Here is a 20,680-nt window from a genome sequence, read left to right on the forward strand (position 1 = left end):
TCAGTGTTCTGCCCTTTTTTCCTTCTGCTCAACCCATCACTGATTTATTCTTTCTATAACCCTTCAGTTCCATTTGGTTATCTGCTGCAATTGTGTGAATATTTGTGTCTACATCCACACAAAATGCAAATTTTGCGAATAGAAGTTACATTAGACAGTTGGTAATGATCCTCAGAAAAAGTTGCAGTTTAAAATGTACTTACGTACTAGTAGACTTTTGACGTGACATTGGGTGCGGTGCCGATAAATAGGGGGCCTGCATTGTTGGCGAGGCCGTCAAAGCTGACCGAGTGGAATCAGACAAGACGTTCAGACATTTTTAACACAAACTTGCGATTTCTGATGGGGTTGAAAATTTGACAGAACAGTGGGCACACGATGAGGGCAATAAGCAGAGTATAGCGCTGTCCCGGCGGGGGTGTGTGCGACAAGCAGCCGGTCGTCAGCCGAGTGAAATTCTCGGTGGACAATCAGCCACAAAATGCAAGCCACCACCCTATTAAAACGTGTGCCATGATCCCAGTATTTGACATAATACAAAATACGATGTCTCCTCACTTCCTTGTAAGTCCAAACGTCCCACAGCAGTATGGCTTGTTTTGGCCAAAATCTGCGGTGAACGGGAACCTTTTGAAACCCATAAAGGCTCACACGCCTTTCCCTGGTGCAGCAACAAAACCCTGCAGCCGTTTGGCTGGCGTGATGCGAAAAATAAACAAATTAATCCGCAAAATCAGCTGAATCCGCAGTCCATTTGCACGCTATAAAGCAACGCTGTATTGTGAGATACTGACCCGGGTGACGTCACATTCGCATTCGTCCTAAACCCGAGACTGAAGCTGGAAGTCACTCATTATCATGGTGTGGGATTCAAAAATTGAATATATGAAACGATCGCTTCCACACACATCCAAGTAAGCCTGTCGCAATATGCAATAATTCCATTTGTCGCACGGTAAATAAAAATGAAGGCGATAATTTTCCCGCTAACAGCACTTCCTCAACCTGTGGCTCTTGGCAGGCTGTGTCTCTCACTGCCGTGTCACATGAACAAAACTACATCACCGTTGCGTGCGCTTCAGGGTGGCTCGGAAAACATCCAATCAGAATGTTACACATGGAACGCCATAGCAGAAGCTATGAGGACATAAGTTTTCATTTGCCTAAATGCTTAATAAGTGCAACTTTATTTATCTTTTTTTTTTAAAAAGACATTTAATTTATTCTGTGTTTCTGTGCGCTATTGTTATTGTTGCCTTTTACTTAAAACAGGCATGGCATAGTGTGTTTAGTTGTGATTTCCTAAAAAGTATTTTTGAATTTAAGAGCAAACATTTATCGCGTTTAAATGGGTGTACTTTAACCCTTTAACACCGAACGTGTCGGCAGCGACGCGTTTACACATATCATCTTTGAAGCTTCGTCACGCTGTAATTACATCACCCACGTGCTGCTGGTTGGTCTCGTTTGAAAGTGCGGAAGTTGATGTCCACACCAGTTTTTATTTGAAGTCAATCGGCCAAGAAAAACGGGAGATAATGTCATTTGAGTTTTATAGTTTTATTGCACTCATAAATATGCATTAAAACGCTGCATGGACCATGTATCCATCTCCATATTTCCATCATTTCTTGTCCTTTTTCAAAAGCGAAAGCAGCACAAAAGACTACTTATCCCAACAGTCGTTGTGATGTCAGGAAGGACGAACCGAATGTGATCATTTTTAATAAATTTCCGAGCGATGTGCCAACTATTGAAAGGGAGGCATGCGAAGCAAGCAGCGGCCGGTGTCGTGCCGAAAAATGCACAACACCGGTTGGTTTGAGCGAGCGACTTTGAAACGTGCAGAATGAATCTAAAACTACATTTAGCACAAGCTAATGCATTATTTCATTAACTCAAGGAAGAAGATGAGTCGTATTTGTCGTTGTTTTCCTCTGATGAATCGGCGTCTTGGCGAGTAGAAGTGACAGTAGAGTGCAAACGGCGAAAGAGTAGGCTGTGTGACGTTGTGTGTGACGCAGCTCCGTGACCTGGTCAAGAAGAAGCTTTATTGAGTGCGCAAAAAAAATAAAATAAAATAAAACTTTATTGGGTCGCATGCTTGAAAAATTTGAATTGAACTACTTGTCAATATTTTTGAAAATACTTTTTTTCAATGTTATATATATTTTTTCTTCACTATAATCTTTTCAGTTTTTATGTAGATGTGTATGCGAGAAGCTTGATTGCATGTACGTGTATACTTTTGATAAGGTGATGGGTACAACACCTAACTTCACAAAGAGATATCTTCCTAACCCTTTTTGTGTTAGATGATATAAATTTTTTTCTCACTATTTTGCACACTATATAGACTGCTTTGACCATAGTATGTGTAAAGGCCAAAAACGCCTATGACCATACCTGCTGTTTGTGTTGAATTGTCAAACATAAAACTATTCAATCTTATTTTTTTCTATTGAATGTTTATCCTAACAAGTTGAATAAATATTATCAAGCGTCAAAACGGTTGGTCGAGCATGTTTAGTTGTCAATGGGACGTCAACATTACAAATACGGCTAAAACAGGCTTAGGTGTTAAAGGGTTAAGCCTGTCGCAATATGCAATAATTCCATTTATCGCACGATAAATAAAAATGAAGGCGGTAATTTTTGTGGTGCGATTTATCGCCTCGTGTGCACGTGCGGCAGACATGCTGTTAAAAGTTCGGATTCCTTGTTACCAACTGCGCAAAATGCACCTTCGTTCCAGGTCCGGCAAAAAGTAGCGCCGGAGCCAGTCGTTCCCATTATATCCTATTGTTCAACGTATACCGGCCGCGTCAGTGCTCCGGATTGACTGCGGACCATCTCCGGCGCCCCGGTGTTGCTGACGTGTGGGTGCTCCCGTCAGGGCTGACATTTCATGCGGGGCGGCTATTTTTCGGCACAACGCCGGATATTTACAACCAAGTCCGCCAAAACATTGTTACCGACTTGGCTGCTACGAAAGACCTCGTTTTGACAACGCACAGCTGAATGGAAATGATGAACATTGAGGGGCAAATTAAGAGCGCTGTGCTTCAAACTCGTCTTGTTTATAAAAGTCGATTGTCATGTGCTGGTGTTGTGCAGTTTGAGCAGACGTGACTTTAGCGGCGTTTGCTAACTTTTTGAATTCGGTAAATGCGCTGACACACTAGATATCATGAAATAGCAAATTGGATGTGCTACGTCCCATGCCATTGGCTACGTGAGCCCAGAGTGATTATGGGACACGTAGTCTATATACTACATAGATGAATTGTAAACTGTCATGACTGAATGGAAGTTAAGAAGGCCAAATCAATCCATACCAGTGACTATAGATAATGTTGCAAATATTGTTAATTCCGTACGTGACACGGATGGATTTGGACCACAAATAGGATGTCTTGCTCATGTCGGAAACCTAGCTGCTATCTGTAGCTAGTTGCTGCTAGCTGTAGCAATCAACAGTGCCCCGCCTCACTTTACAAACGGTAAAAATTGTTCTCAGCACTTTTATACAATTTTTTTTCAGATCAGTAAGATGTAAGCACATAAGTATTATGCACTAAAATGCATGTTTATATGATGGCAATTTAATTTTTGCTCGTTAGCAAAACAAAACAAAAAAAAAAACCCGAAACAAAAAATATAATTGTTATTTCTTGTTTTGTTTTTTTTCAGAGCATTAAATGTATTGAAAATCGTACCGAACCGTGACTTAACTGTATCGTTGCATCCCTATGGAACACCATTGCAGAAGCTATGAGGGGAAAAGATTTCATTTGCCTAAATGCTTAAGTTATCAAGTGCAATTTTATTTTAATTTTTCTTGAACACATTTTATTTATTCTGTGTTCCTGTGCGGTATTAATATTGTTGTATTTTACTTAAGAGGCATGGTCTATTTTTTTTGTTGTGATTTCTTATCGCGTTTAAATGGGTGTACTTGATCTATTAATATATACTGTATTCTCACTGTGTTATTGTAAATTGGTTTTTTAAAAAAATGGGGGGGGGCGCAATAATATCGCATATCGCAATGATTTATGAGATAAATTATCGCACACTAAAATTTGTTATCGCGACAGGCCTACATCCAAGCGGTCCATTTCATTCAGGAGGATAAAACACCGCGTGAAATTTGAAATAAACATGCTTTTTGGTGTCGTACGCACTTTAATATACTGTTATTTAAAGAGCATACGACAGGAGAAAAAAAGTCTTAAATAGCATTATTATGTGAATAACAATCATATTTTGAGACGATTCGACTATATACAACAATTTAGCAAATCGCAGATGACGTAGTCTTTTAATCTGCCGGTTAGCCACGCCTACCATTATAGGGCTCTAGCGTCCCCAACAGGTGGATGACGTCACCGGGAGACTGGGCTCATCGGTTTTGCTATTCAGCCCATTGAGGGAGAATTATTCAGAACGAGGAAAACGCGACGAAGAGAGCCGCAAAATGTCATTGTTTCAGTCTCTCTACTCCAGTATTTTACAGGATATTCTTTTTATCCAAGTATTTTCCCCAATTGCTAAATAAATGGCATGGCATGTCATGACAAATAACAGTCTTGTGCTAAATGAAATATGAAATAATAAAAATGCACTTATTCAGGACGACATGGCAAAATTACTCCATAATGGTCAAAACTGTCGACTTCACCTTTACTGTCGCACCTCCCGAACGATATTTTATGACACCTAAATTGGACATGTGTCATTTCCCTTCCCTGGCTTCGGAGAATGTAAACAAACCAAGAGGCGTGACAGCTAGCCGACATGCTAACCCGAATCGAGTGATGTTTCAAAGTCTTCGAAGCGGAAAATCACACAAAACTAGCCCGGATGTTTTGACATGACGACTGGGTTGTCGATTTGTCTTCGCTGGAGAGCAATTGACAGCTCGTTCCCCGGAGGAGGGCGGCTGCAGTTGTTGTGCAGCTAATGTGCATGAGGAGAGCTTTTTACATGCCTATCAATGATCAAACGTAAGTAGTCCTTAATTTAAAGAAAGTTTGTAGTGTTTACTTTGTATTTGTATTTGGCAGTTTTTAACTCAAAGTTGCAATTTCTGATCGGGCGGAAAATTTGACAGAACACCGGGCACATGAGCACAATCAGCAGAATATAGTGCTCTCCCGGCGGGTGGATGTGCGACAAGCCGCCGGTGTTGTGCCGAAAAATAGCCGCCCCGCATGCATGTCAGCCACAAAATGCAAGCCACCTACATATTAAAACGATCCCAGTATATGAAATAATACAAAACACAATGTTTACTCACTTCCGCGTAAGTCCAATGGTCCCGCAGTAGTAGGGCTTTTTATGGCCAATATCCACGGTGAATGGGAACCTTTTGAAACTTCAAAAAGGCTCACACGCCTCTCCCTCATCCAGCAAGATTTTTCTGCAGCCGTTTGACTGGCGTGATGCGAAAAATAAACGTATTAATCCGCAAAATCGGCTGAATCCTTACTCCTCATACACAACAGTACGACTGTATAGTGAAGAGGACGCCTTCATCCATACACGTCACAGCGCCCCCCCCCCTCCTCAATGCAAGACCGAAGCCGGAAGTCCCTCATTTTCATGGCGCGGGATTCAAAAAACTAAATAAATATAGCTATCGGTCCATATCATTCAGGAGCATAAAATACCGCGTGTATTATGAAATAAACATGCTTTTTCGTGTCACATGCACTTTAATGTGGCCCTCAAACACTGATCCAAGCACATTCTAGCAGCTCTGCTGCTACATTTCTAATAGCACAAATGAAATAGTGTAATAAATTGAAATAATTCAAAGTAAATGAATAACTATTGTGTCATTTTTCAGGGAGCATTTTCTCATTGAGAAGTGGCTAGAGTACAGAGAAGCACATGAAGAGCGGTGTGACAGCAGCATCCTGACGAGTAACCTTGCAACTGCACCACCCCTCAACCCCCAGAAGGAAGGAAACCTGCCACCACTCCTCCTATAGGCATGGTAATGTACATATTCCTTCACTGTTTCAAAGTGAATCTGAACTGAGGAAAAAAATGGAAGGGATACACGAGAGTGCATCGTGCAAACAGTAAAAATGCACGGTCGTGCAATGGCAGTGGAATGGAGAGAAACAAGGGATTGATTAATGGTCTTGGTCCGTGACAGTGGGAGCTTTTCCCTAAAGGGGGGGGGGGGGGGTAGTAGAGCAGAAGATGAATTATTAAGAGGTAAAACAAGTGGAGGTAGAATAAAAAAAGAGGGTTTGTAATGTAGGATGCTTAGAGGTGAAGGGCGAGGTGTCAAGAAAAACATATGATTGAGAGATATAGAAAGGCAGATCCCAATGAAGGTGCTGAGTTCGGACTTTGCGGAAGGGGGCACATATTTGAGGTTGTAAATTATCAAGGGTAATGAGAACGCGTGTGTATGCGGGCGCGCTGCATGCAAACACAGTGCCGTGATTAGTCTTGAGTTATGGTGATGCAGTAAATGATACTAGTGACCTTGGCGAGGTTGTCACCACCTCAACCACATGATACATGAAGCATCTTCCTTAATGACTTTGCTGCAAGATTTCTATTTTTAATGAATACTCTAACTTGCACCTGTGCGCACACACACACTTGCCATTGATCTTCACCATTGATTCTTTTGTGCTTTTTGTTTTCTTTATGTAGTACCTATTTATGCTCCAGTTTCAAAAAATAACCTACATTAGTTTTAGCGTCTGTTTGAATAAGTGATGAACATAGTCCACTGGCTTTTATGTATCTCATAAGAACAATACTGCTAGATCAGTGTTTTTTTTCACACCCTTTTCTGCCTAAAAAAATCGCGAGGCACACCACGGGCAAAAATTGTAAGAATGAATTTTGCTCCATTTGCACTATTTATGCTGTTCTGACCAATCATGTTTTATTTACTACTTAAGTCTTGAAGACAGCTTGAGACATTGCAGTTACTGGGGGATATCTTTAAATTAATGTCAATTGTCAAACAATCTGAGAAAGGGTTCCCTGAATAGCAGCTAAAACAAAAGGGTTTGAGGAGATACAGTGGTATGGAAAAGTATCTGAACCTTTTGGATTTTGTCACATTTCTGCATAAAATCACCATCAAATGTGATCAGATCTTTGTCAAAATCATTCAGATGAAAAAATATGTCTGATTTAACTAAATCCACGCAAACATTCATAGGTTTTCATATTTTAATGAGGATACTATGCAAACGATGACAGAAAGGGGGGAAATAAGTATTTAATATTTTGAATTTAATTTTGTTTTCATCAGTCCACAAAATATTTTGCCCAAACTTCTGTGAAGTGTCTAAGGGCCTTTTTGTGAACATTAAACGAGCAACAATGTTTTTTTAAACAGCAGTGGCTTCCTCCGTGGAGTCCTCCCATCAACACCCTTCTTGGCCATAGTTTTACATATAGTTGATGTGTGCACAGAGTTATTGGACTGGGCTAGTAAATTCTGTAAGTTTTTAGCAGACACTCTAGGGTTCTTTTTTACCTCTCTGAGTATTCTGCACTCAACCCTTGGCGTCATCTTTGGTGGACGGCAACTCATGCCAAACGCTCTCCATTTGTAGAAAACTTGTCTGACTTTTGATTGATGAACATCCAGACTTTTACAGATGGTTTTGTATCCTTTCCCAGCTTTATACACATCAACAATCCTTGATCGCAGGTCTTCAGGTAGATTCAAACCACTCATCAGTGATTGGGCACACAGTTGACTTAAATTGTGTGGCCAAAATTGGTTTCAATTGCTCTTTGAGTCTCCTTAGGCAGAGGGTTCACTTATTTTTCCCCCCTTCTGTCATTGTTTGCATGCTATCCTCATTAATATATGAAAACCTATAAATGTTTGGATGGTTTTAGTTAAAGCAGACACTGTTTTTTCATCTGTGTGATTTTGACAAAGCTCAGATCATATTTGATGGTGATTTTATGCAGAAGTGTGAGAAATTCCCAAAGGTTTAGATACTTTTTCATACCGCTCTGTCATGGAATAATGAAGAACAATGAACCCGCGTTTGAGATTTTCTTTTGTACCAGATTGTCTTTCAGCTACTGTACATCACATAAAATTATTTTTGTATTATTTTATTTGTTTTTTGTTTGTCTCGAGAATGCATCATAACAATTAAAAAAAGAAAAATTTAAAAATCGTCAGTAGGCCATTCCGATAGTATTTTGTTACTGTTATTATTTGCGACATTGGGCGCTTTTAGAGATTCAGACTCCAACGGGACAAAGAACTCCTTCTTACCAAGTGCGATTAGGTCGCTAAATTTGCACAATTCTTGCACTTAGAATGCGAAGCTGTCTATAGCATTTTTAAATTGTAGTCTGTTTGTTATTTATTGTAAGTGTATGAGTTACTGTTGTGTTATCTGTATGCTTACCTGCTGTAGGACAATTTTTCGTCTTCTTAGGGGACAATAAAATTAAACTGAACAGAACTGAACTTCACATTAGCACCTTTTAGTCCGTTTTAAACGGTCCAGAGTTTTTCCTTTTTCTCAAATAGTGCGTGTCATTTTTTAAATGTGAATGTGCACCGGAACTCTAGTCCGGACCAAATAAACGAACTCTGTTCCGCTCAAAAACCATGGGTCTCGGTCCGCTTTAAGCGCCCCCTGCTTCATCCGTGAATGCAACCGGAGCTGGGTGCGCTTTTACTACTTTATTTGCAGCGTTACAGCGTGGAGCTGTGATGCTCCAAACTGTGACGGTACAAACATGGCATCCTTGGAAGCGGAAGTACAGCGCGCACTCTATTCAACAAAATCAACTAGGGCAAGATGACAGACGAACAATGGCCAAATGTTGTTGTGCTGGGCTAGGCAGTTGCATTTGATACACAGAATGGGGTTCTAATGCGGCGGCTGTGTTTTATATGTATGTACCGTGTGAGAGGGACAGAAGCCGGGACAGGCGCAGGCTGTTTTAGTCTGTCTGTCTTGGAAGTGGCGACAACTTGACAGTCCAAAAAGTCACCAAAGTGAGAGCGTTCGATTGTGCGCCTGTGTGATTGGGGTACCACGTGGTTCCCTTTCGTCGTTTAATTTTTCATTTCGCTCGAATAAGGAGGGAGCGACCCCGCCACTGGCCGAGCGGCGACTTGCTATGCTGGGCTGCATTAGTTTTATTTTTGTTTTTTAAAACTACATGCATGCAAAAATCTGCTGCACAAAACAGTTGGTTGACAGAAGAATGACACTGAAGGAATCTGACCTCTTAGTCAGATTACCGGAATCACGCCAGCCGAACCGTTGGATCTGGGCTGGCAAAATACTGAAAACCCGGCCAAAAGGTCAAACTCTACGCGTTCACTGAAGTACGAACTTGATTTTGAAAGCTGGAAAAAGGCTTCGAAACACAAGTTGACAATTTATTCTGGGTCGAAAGCAATCCCATAGCACAGAGGGACAGAAACAGACTCAGGCGAAGAGGCAAGGTCACCATATCACAAGTCAACAAAAGGTTCTTGAGAAAAATGACCAAGATTAGTCAAACAGTCTTTTGAGGGCTCTTGCGGGACGGTCCGCGGACAGGAAGAGGGGTGTGTTTGGGCGTTGTTGAGGATTATTGTCTGTGGATTGGACAGGAGGACTCGAGAGTTACAGTTGTCAGGGCAATGAGGGTTGTGGATATTGCCACCTCAATGTCAAAGGGGCTCTAGCAGTCTTAGCAGTCGTGTTATCAGTTGGATATCAGGTGTTCTCCGGTGTTCCTTGTGTTGGGACAGGGCGTCCCGCCATTTGTTCTGGACTGTCTGGGATGACGAGAGTTGGTGGTGTAGTCGTGGCCTTGTCAGTGTCAATCTTTCTCAGTCAGTTGCATGACGCACACGTTGGGCTTCCTTGATAAGAAGGTGTCATGTATTTCATATGCCCTATGTCAAATATATTCTGCTTGTTTTCCTTAAACTATGGTATAAGTATTATTTCTTTTATATTGGGTGTGTTAGAGTAATACAAACAGTAAATCCGAGAAACTATATTATTCCCTGATTGATTATAATAAGTGTGTAAGAACAGTTAGTACCTTTTCTCGTAGCCACCGTCTATCTCCTTCAACACATAGAGACGCATGGTTATATTATCACTGCAACATAAAAGACTGTAATAAAAAAAAAAAATATATATAATATATATATATATATATATATTCAGTTTAACATTATTTGCAGCATCACAGCACTACACTGTGACTCACCACGCTCCCTTCCCTCCAAGGAGGGAGGTACAATATTTCCAAGGAGGGAGGTACAATATTTCCTTTTCAATTTGTCCAATCAAATTGTGCGCCTTTGGTCCACGTCATGCTACTCGGAAAGTTCGGTTGGCGCTGTGTGAATGCTGAACCTTTTCAACAACTCATTTGCATATGTTGCTGCGAGGTAGCTCTCCAATCAGGCCCTAGTCCTCTTGGTCTAGTGTAAAAACACCCTAAGTCAGGGGTCCCCAACCTTTTTTGCACTACGGACTGGTGTGATTTCGGTCTTTTTTTTTTTCACGAACCGGTGGTCCGTCAAATTTTGCACCCTTATAACGTTTTACTCCCAAAGCCCACTTTTATATTCAGTTGGACTCTCAATGTTACCCAACGGTGTTAAAAAACTATTCATCATCATAAACATCATAAACATACATGTGCAACACGAAAATGGCATAAATGAATGCTTAACGACACAGCGAGGCCATTAGGTGAGAGAGCTGCGTGCAGTTGTTGTGTGCAGCTAACATGGCAAACATAAGTTGATATTCCTTTCATTAAAGAAAGTTTGTAGTGTAGCTTTGGAATCACTGCATTCGTGGTCATTTTTAACGTTGCGCACATGGAAAATTTATCAGAACACCGGCAATGTGCAGCAGAAAAATACAGCAAATATAAAATAACATTTGTTTTTAGCCCCGTCATGTTAAGTGCAGGGAAAATACAACTCAACCGCTGAATCAGTGGGAGGCCTGGGCTTGTTTCGTTGAGACGAGATGAGAGAGTGAGAGAAGCCCGCTTCACAAAGATACGATGTTGGAAATTGTAGCACAGTTTTCAGTGTTCTCCTAACGATGTCAGGATATTCCGAAATGACTTTAATCCAGAACCTCTGTAGAGTTGTTGTCTCAAATGTACGTATAAGGTCGCCCTCATTTGCGATCTCTACAAGCTGATATTCCTGTTGCACAGACATGCTCGAATCACTCGCTTTATTCACATACGGGTCACAAATCCACTCCTTCGCAGTTCGTGGGTCTTTAGTGATCGGGAAGTAGCATAGATGTTGTTTTCTTCGAGGTCGTAGGCTCATCTTCTGGCTCGTCTGGTTCCCTTTTCCCCATAAAAAATCCGTCCAAAGACGTCCGTTTTTCAGTCATTGTAGTATGGAGGCTAATTATTTCCGGGAACAAATGCGATGGGCAACGACCTACGTCATACGTTATTATCGAGGCCAAGCGCACATAGATATACAAAACAAGATGTACTGCTAACAGTCCAATCAATGCATTTCTATGACGACCTCCTATCCTGTAGTTGTATATCTAGAATAGACAGGGATATTGGTGTGTTAAGCGGCACAGGCCAAAGTCAATCGGCCAGAATGCAGTCGTTAATAAATGATTTATTATTTCTGCGTGGCCCGGTACCAAATGCGCCACGGACTGGTAATGGTCCGTGGCCCGGTCGTTGGGGACCCCTGCCCTAAGTCATGTTACTGCTCAATGTAATCCAGGTGTCCTATTGTTTTCTTTTTAAATGTACTATATTTAAATTAAAAAATGCCATTATTCTGCCTTTTGTCAGTTTCTGCTTACATATTTTTGATGACAACACATGCGTAGAAATAGGAAAGACGATGAAAAAAAGAAAGCACGATAAAAGTGGCCCGCATTCGGCCTTCCGTAGAGTACCCTGAATGAATTTTTAATGCAATCTCCCCTGGGGTGCTGAACGCTGCAAAGAAGCCACAGAATTGTTGTTTTTATCCCATTGCTGGTCCCTCTCCTGCTAAGTGCATTTTGATGAGGGAGGGGTTTTGAACTTTTGCTTTTCTACTTCAGCATTATGCCGCTTGTGCTGAAATCCTTGTTTCATACGGGCTGTCAGCCCCGTCACCACGAGCCTTTGGTTTTACCGCAAGCTGCAACAAATATTAAAAATAATGTTGTCCGTCTCCTCGCATCTTCCCTTTTTATCCTCTCATCTGTTTCATTTGTTTTTTAAATCCTTTTGGAACCTTTTCTCACTTTCATCAGTTTTCTGTCTGCCTCTGCTTTCATTGTTTGTTTGCTTGCCGTAGCCTCTTATCTGAGCACTCAACATGCACTTGAGGCACATGACTTATTAAAGGTAAGTGCAGGCAAGAAATCTTGTCCACTTTTAAGCACACAGTCAAACACGAGTGCTCTTAAAACAACGGCTGATTAGAAATTAACATGTTTCCTAGGAGGAAAAAAAACAGTAGAAGTTGTAATCAGTTGACTAGATCCTGACCGTTTTATCGGTAATGTGGAGGTTAAAGCTTTTTAACGAAAGTATGAATTCCATCTTGGAGCAATCAAGTCTGAATAACCATTAGCCACGGGTATTTGGCATTTTCGTATCATTGCTGTTGTTGAAAAATAGCTTTAATTCTTTCAACAACTTCAACAGAATCCAGTATGATCTCTTCAATGGAGGTGGTTGACTTGCAGTTTTCATCAAACAATGTTCTTAATAATGTAGACAATTATGTAAAATGAATGAGTTCATTCATAACTAAAACTTTCCCCATGGTAAAGCCATTAATAATGTATATGCAAGTTTTTTTGCCCTTATGTGTTTGTCTGTCTCTGTCCAAATGTCCGCTGATCATAACTAAAGTAAAAGTACTGAGTTTTTTTCCTCATTCTTTGAGAATGGGCGAGAGAAGTGATAATCTTGATTATTTTTGTCAAACATACACTGCTGGCCAAAAGTATTGGCAGCCCTGCAATTCTGTCAGATAATGCTCAATTCCTCCCAGAAAATGATTGCAATTACAAATGTTTTGGTAGTAATAGCTTCATTTATTTTGCTTGCAATGAAAAAACACAAAAAAATGGAGAGAAAAAAAAAAAATCATTATCATTTAAAAAAAAACTCCAAAAAATGGGCTGGACAAAGTATTGGCATCCTCAGCCTAATACTTGGTAGCACAACATTTAGACCAGGGGTGCCCAAGTCCGGTCCTCCAGAGCCCCTATCCAGCTTTTTTTCCCCATGTTTCCCTCCTTGAACATACCTGAATCAAATGATCAGCTCATCAGCAAGCTCTGCAGGAGCCTTATAATGATCCTGATTATTTGAGTCAGGTTTTTAGACCATTCTTCTTTGGCCAACTGCTCCAGGTCTCTGAGATTTGAAGGGTGCCATATATCCCTCCACAGGTGTTCTATGGGATTCAGGTCTGGCCACTTTAGAAGTCTCCAGTGCTTTCTCTCCAAACATTTTCTAGTGCTTTTTTAAGTGTGTTTCTTGGTCATTGTCCTGCTAGAAGACACATGACCTCTGAGGGAAACCCAACTTTCTCACATTGGGCCCTACATTATGCTGCAAAATTTGTTGGTAGTCTTCAGACTTCATAATGCCATACACATCGTCAAGCAGTCCAGTACCAGAGGAAGCAGAGCAACCCCAAAACATCAGGGAACGTCCGCCATTTCTGACTGTGGGGACAGTGTTCTTTTCTTTGAAGGCCTTGGGTTTTTTTCCCCTGTAAAACAGTTGTCTCCAAACTATTCCACATCGGGCCGCAGTGGGTGCAGGATTTCATTCCAACAAAACGAGACAACACCTATGTACCAATCTGGTGTCTTAGAAGTGTAATCATTTGATTGCAGTCAGGTGCTGCTTGTTTTAGCAGAAACTTCATTGGTTAAACTGTCAGTACTCGATCGGTTGGAACAAAAACCAGGACCCACAGCGGCCCTTGAGGATCGGTTTGGAGACCCCTGCTGTAAACTCTATGTTAATGCCTTTTCCCAAAAAGCTCTACTTTTGTCTCATCTGACCAGAGAAAATTCTTCAAAACATTTTGGGCTTTCTCAGGTAAGTTTTGGCAAACTCCAGCCTGGCTTTTTTATGTCTCTGGGTCAGAAGTGGGATCTTCTTGGGTACAGAGTCCCTTTTCATTGAGACGTCGACGGACAGTACGGGTTGACACTGTTGGACCCTTGGACCGCTTGAACTTGTTTGGATGTTAGTCGATGTTCTTCATCCACTATCCGCACAATCTTTCGTTGAAATCGCTCGTCCATTTTTCTTTTCCGTCCACATCCAGGGAGGTTAGCCACAATGCCGTGGGCTTTACATTTATTGATGACACTGCGCACGGTAGACACAGGAACATTCATGTCTTTGGAGATGGACTTGTAGCCTTGAGATTGCCCATGCTTCCTCACAATTTTGCCTCTCAAGTCCTCAGACGGTTCTTTGGTCTTCTTTCTTTTCTCCATGCTCCATGTGGTACACACAAGGACACAAGACAGAGGTTGAGTCAACTTGAATCCATTTGAACTGGCTGCAAGTGTGATTTAGTTATTGGCACCACCTGTTATGTGCCACAGGTAATAACAGGCGTTGTTAATTACACAATTTAGAGAAACAGCACGTGATTTTTAAAGGGTGCCAACCAATACTTTTGTCCGGCCCATTTTTTGAGTTTTGTGTAAAATGGTAATGATTTTTTTCCCTTTTCTCCTTTGTGTTTTTTCGTTGCAAGCAAAACGAAGATATTAACACCAAAGCATTTGTAATTGCAAACATTTTCTGGGAGAAATGTTTAAGTTGTATGTTCACCAGATTGATCATTTTTCAAAGTTTCCCCCCCAAACAAATTATGATCATGTGCCAACTAGTGCCCTAGATCAGCAAATGGTTGTAGACAGTGACTCGAGACTGGGAGCGTGGAGAATGTCCTCTAAAGTGTTTTCAAGTTTCAAAGTGAGGATCTGCACATGTCTTGCTGAAAAAGGAATTTTAGCATAATGCACTCTGGTGTATTTAGAATGCGTGTAATTTGGTTATGTAACACGGTCCGACAAGCTGGTGAGCCTCGGGATAAAGTGAAATGGAGAGTGATTGTGAAGTGTGAGAGGTCTAATTGTGCTATGATACAACAGCATGTGATTATATGTGCGTGTGTGTCAATAAACAAATGCGCTATGTGTCATATTTGTGCTGGTTGTTGGCAGACAGCTGGCATTTTGGTGCACACATGTGGGGCAGCTTTTTATTATTATTTTTTTTTTTTCAAAGCTATTGTTTTGATTCTGAAGTGTAGCCTCACTATTTGGATATACAGTATTTAAGAGGTGTACTGTCCCTTAATCCTAGATAAGAGTAAAAAAAAAAAAAAAAAAAAAATCAGGGATGCTTTCACAAGTCAGTATTTAATGATGAATACCTCGTGAGGATAAGCGGCTTGGAAAATACAGAATACAGAGCTTTAATAGTCATTGACACACAAGACATGACAACGAAATTACGTTCGATGAGTGAGCATCGGCTCGCTGCAGATGAACCGTGCCGCCAACTTTCTCTCGCTCCTTCAGAAATAACAGAGCAGTTGCAGGCAGGTTACAGTGAACTCACGTATATCGTACGACATAGTAAGGATATGACACGACGCACAGGTCACGTGCAGGAATTTATGTACGACAATAAGGAAAACTACCCAGTCATGGCTGGTGGGGGGTGAAGGAATCTGACCTTTTAGCCACATTGTTGGAATAATGCTAGGAGAACCGCCGGACCCCGCTGGCGCAGATCCAATGACCCGGGCCGGCTAGAGCCAGTCCACCAGGCCAAAAGGCAAAACTCCACGCGTTCACCTTAGTCTTAACCCCCTGTACTGACTCCATTTTGAAAGCTGGAAAAAGGCTTAGAAGCGCAAGTTGACAATTTTCTCCTGAGTCGACATCAATCAGAACAATCAGGGACAGAAACGGACTCAGGCGAGGAGGCAAGGTCACCATATCACAAGTCAAGAAAAGGTTCCCGAGAAAAAAAATGACAATGCATAGTTAAACATTGTCAGGCCGTGAGCCGGAAGAAGGGTGTATTTGGGCGTTGTTTCGGATTATTGCCTGATTGTGGATTGGACTGGAGGATTCGGGAGTGACTGTTGTCATGGCAATGAGGGTTGTGGATTTTGCCACCTCAGCGTCAAAGGGGCTCTTGGAGTCTTGTCAGCCGTGTTATCAGTTGGATATCAGGCGTTCTCCGGTGTTCTTTATGTTGGGACAGGGCGTCCAGCCATTTGTTTTGTACTGTCCGAAAGAACTGATTGCGGGAGATGGTGCGTCAATCTTGCTCAGTCAATTTCATGACGCACATGTTGGGCTTCTGTGATAAGAATGCCCCATATTCTATATTCCTTGTTGTCCTTAAACTATAGTATGAGTGCTATTTATTTTATATTGGGTGCGTTAGAGTAATATAAACATTATTGCAGGAATTATTATTATACTGTATTATTATTCCGATTTGTATTTATAATTTATTTGTTTTGCTATGTGTAATTGCTATTTGCAATAGTACTAGCAGCATTTATTAAGGATTTAGTGTACATTTTTAGGCTGTGGAATGAATTAATTGAATTATTATGTATTCTTATGGGAAAATCCGGCTCTACATATGACCATTTCGACTTACAAACAAGTTCATTGAACAAATTAACCTCGTATGTAGAGGTAATACTGTATTATTATTTTTTTGTGGCAGCCAATATTGTTTGGTGTTTGCTTACTTTGATTACAAAGGGAGCGATATTGCTTAAAATTGTCCCAATCTTCTCTGTGTACTATACTCTTTGAGGTAGGAGAGCATATGGTTTGTCTTCTTGTGTGTTAATCAAGGTGGGTTGAAGGACGGTCAGCTCAGCATCTCCAAGATTGAGTGTGTATCCATGTGTGTATGAGCTTTACTGATGCTATACACGACCTTTTTACTAGCTAAGGATGTGATGAGGTCATGAAAGCGCCAGTAGGTGCTTCATCACGCAGGACTTGATTAAATTGCTTGTTTTTAATGTTACCTTGACATCCAACCTTTTCACTGTAGCTTGTTCTTATGTTGCCGCCTCTTTAGTTATCTGGGCTCGCGCTGTCTTTAAGGTCGGTCGATTCCTGTCACCGAGCTCTCATAACTATTCTAATTTACATGGCGATCCGAGCAGCTGGGCCTCACCTCCCCCACGGTCAAGTAGACACGAGCTCACAAAGTGCTTTATTGCCGCCGAACCCACTATTAGAGCCACCTCATTACATTTGTGGCTTTTGGTTTATTAAACACTTTTAACGTGACACGTACTCCCAAGCATAAACCAGTCACGGTATCTCGTGCATACATGAAGGATGACCTGATGTAAAAATAATGTGTGGCATAAAAACATTGTGCAGCATAATAAATATCGTTATATTGAACAGAATGCAGGAAAATATCACTTAAGCAGGGAGAAAGGTATTGATTTTTTTTTGTCTAGCTTTCCTTCCGCTTTTGTCTGCATGCACTTAAAAAGAGGAGACCTCAATCACTTTTTGACTGAAAACATAATTCATCGAAAACAATATTTTAGGATCCACTAAGGTAGTGATGTACTGTGGCTGAGAGGTGTCAGGCGAAATGCAAAGTCCAAACACTTTGCAAATAGAAAATAGCACGAGCCCCTGTATTTGTTTATTATGACAACAAATCCTCAAGATGGCATTTACATTATTAACATTCTTTCTGTGAGAGGGATCCACGGATAGAAAAACTTGTGACTTTGTATATTGTGACTAAATATTGCCATCTAGTGTATTTGTTGAGCTTTCAGTAAATGATACCGTAGGCATGCCCAAATGCATGATGGGAAGTGGAACCATGACTGTGCGTAGTGCTACCAATTGATATATCTTCTCTGCGTTGGGAAATAACTTAAGATGTTAAGAAAAAGATCAATTGCTACCTTGCTTCCCCACATTGCTACGCATGATAATTCTAATCATAGGGAGAGGGATTGTAAGGCTTTAGCCAAATTAAAAAGGCTCCAAAGGCTGCCAAAATTCACTCTACTCATTTTACGCTGCCTTTTACCTCTCTATATAGGTAAGATGTCGCCATTACAGATTGAGCGCGACAATGCGTGAGTGGCTCCTGCAGCGCATGCATTAATTGCGTTAAATATTTTAACGTGATACATTTTTTTCCCCCAAATTCATTACCGCCGTTATTGGGATAAATTTGATAACACTATCTTAAGCCTAAACTATCCTAGCCTAAACTAGCCTAAACTATGTTACACCCATCCTCTGGATGGGTGTAACATATTATGTCTGTAACGTTAAATACAATTAGAAAACGATTTAATTAAAAAAATATATATATATATTAAAAAAAAAAAAGGCAACGCCGATATTTTTTTGCCAATTCCGACCCGATCGATCGGGACATCTATAGCCACAACACAATCCCCGATTCCTAAAGCGCAACTGCAAATTGGCAAAAGCACGAACCCCAATTGCCACAACACGACAGCAAATGGCTTGTAGCACAAATGAAGACCCGCAGCACAACAGCAAGAGGAAGACCGAGAAGTTTAAAAATAAATAAATAAATAAAAGGACGACGCTTTGTATATTGCTATATGTGGTTTTTGTGACAATCTCTACGGACCACCATGAAGTTGCCCCCCACCCCCCGCCCACCCTCTCCGCTCGTCTGCGTGGCTGTTGCGTGTTTGGTGGCGCTCACCTGTGGCTGGATGCGATTGGGCATGCTCGGGTGGGGGGGTCCCGGTGCCAGAATTGGCGATGGGGCAGCGTAGGGCCGGTTGCCAATTGGCTTACCCTCACAAGGGATTCACATGATTACTGGTTTCTAGATCACAGAGCTGATTTGTGTACACTCTACCACCTCAATCACTTAGCTAATAGATATTTTATAGATAGTTACGAGAATGGGTTTTATGCCCAAAATGTCTACGTTATTTGAAAATAAAGCGTAGTCAAATTCCTTATTCGACAAATTTGAACGTGTCTTCCTAAATTGAGGTTGAAGTATAATCTCAAATTCATGCACAATATGTCCTTGCTGATTGCCTTGCAGAAGAGTTGCAGAATCCCAGTGGCGTACCGCACGCATGCTATTTTTAGACCGTGACGTCGCATCGTAAAGTGGAAGTAAAGCCGAAGTGGGACATTATAGACCTGCCCTCGCATAGAAACAATGTAATTTGTGCCACTTTTCTCCGTTAATCTTTCAAAAACAAACATGCCGATCACGCATTGCTTTTTTGGAACTTGTAGAAACGACTCTAGACATTACGACACATTAAGGATGTTTTCTTCATACGTGTCCGGAAACCAAAAAATGTGAAGGCCGAATAAACTTGCGCGGACTTTAACACCGGCTCGGTGAATCCATTCACATTTCATATGCAGTAAACATTTTGTTGGGTTGTCATGGACTTTCAGAGGACTATATTTTTAACTTATTTTTTTTTAGCGTAACGTTTTGCCGTACTGCTTCTGTCTGACAATGAATAACCTGAAAAGAATTACAATGGTATCTGACTGCCCTGTTACCGTTTCTGTTATATATATATATATATATATATATATATTAGGGGTGTCAAACGATTAAAATTTTTAATCGAGTTAATTACAGCTTAAAAATTAATTAATCGTAATTAATCGCAATTCAAACCATCTATAAAATATGCCATATTTTTCTGTAAATTATTGTTGGAATGGAAAGATAAGACACAAGATGGATATATACATTCAACATACGGTACATAAGTACTGTATTTGTTTATTATAACAATAAATCAACAAGATGGCATTACCATTATTAACATTCTGTTAAAACGATCCATGGATAGAAAGACTTGTAGTTCTTAAAAGATAAATGTTAGAACAAGTTATAGAAATTTTATATTAAAACCCCTCTTAATGTTTTCATTTTAATAAAATTTGTAAAATTTTCAAGTCAAAAAATAAACTAGTAGCCCGCCATTGCTGATGCCAATAATTACTTACACAATGCTCATGGGTGCTGAAGCCTATAAAATCAGTCGCACCCAAGCGCCAGCAGAGGGCGACAAAACTCAGAAAAACACAACAAGTACACATTTCACTGTGCTGTCATTTTAATCTGAGCGGGGCATGTGCGTTAATTGCTTCAAATAGTTTAACGTGATTAATTTAAAAAATTAATTGCCGCCCGTTAAAGCGATAATTTTGACAGCCCTATATATATATATATATATATATAGGGTTAGGGGTTATTATTAAGGGGGAAGTGTAAATAAATTATAGAATTAAGATTTGTTATCAACGAAAGAATTAAAAGTGTTCGTTTTATAAGAAAGACAGGGCTGATGGTAAAGGATAGCTTGTTGAAACAGGAAAATGTCATTGTCAGTCGCGTCGATAAAAAAGCTAAGGCTATGCTTAGGTCGGCTCGTTTTTTTTTTCTCGTCTTTTTCAGCCTTCGACACTCAAGCCATCTCTTTAACTGAACATTTTTATGTTCTTCCACATCTTAATCCAGTAAATTTGGCACCATTTTATGACTGAATTGGTAGGTTTAGCTCTGTAAACATCTCCTTCGTACACGATTTCCATTCATTTCCTATTCGGGACAACCGGTGGCT

At 40.6% G+C, this 20,680-nt stretch overlaps 1 protein-coding gene across 4 annotated transcripts in view; it reads left to right on the forward strand.

Moving 5' to 3' along the window:
* Positions 1 to 20,680, forward strand: part of strbp (spermatid perinuclear RNA binding protein) — a 148,642-nt gene that overhangs the window by 73,322 nt on the left and 54,640 nt on the right. For all 4 annotated transcript variants that reach the window (XR_009061161.1, XM_057819657.1, XM_057819656.1 and 1 more), the window contains exon 3: positions 5,855 to 6,004. Coding sequence is in view for 3 of the 4 variants with exons in the window: in XM_057819657.1 (XP_057675640.1) it covers positions 6,002 to 6,004 (3 nt within the window). In the remaining variant the exon portion in view is untranslated. The remainder of the gene's footprint in view (positions 1 to 5,854; positions 6,005 to 20,680) is intronic.

This window comes from Corythoichthys intestinalis, chromosome 17, assembly GCF_030265065.1.
Source record: "Corythoichthys intestinalis isolate RoL2023-P3 chromosome 17, ASM3026506v1, whole genome shotgun sequence".
Taxonomy (NCBI): Eukaryota; Metazoa; Chordata; class Actinopteri; order Syngnathiformes; family Syngnathidae; genus Corythoichthys; species Corythoichthys intestinalis.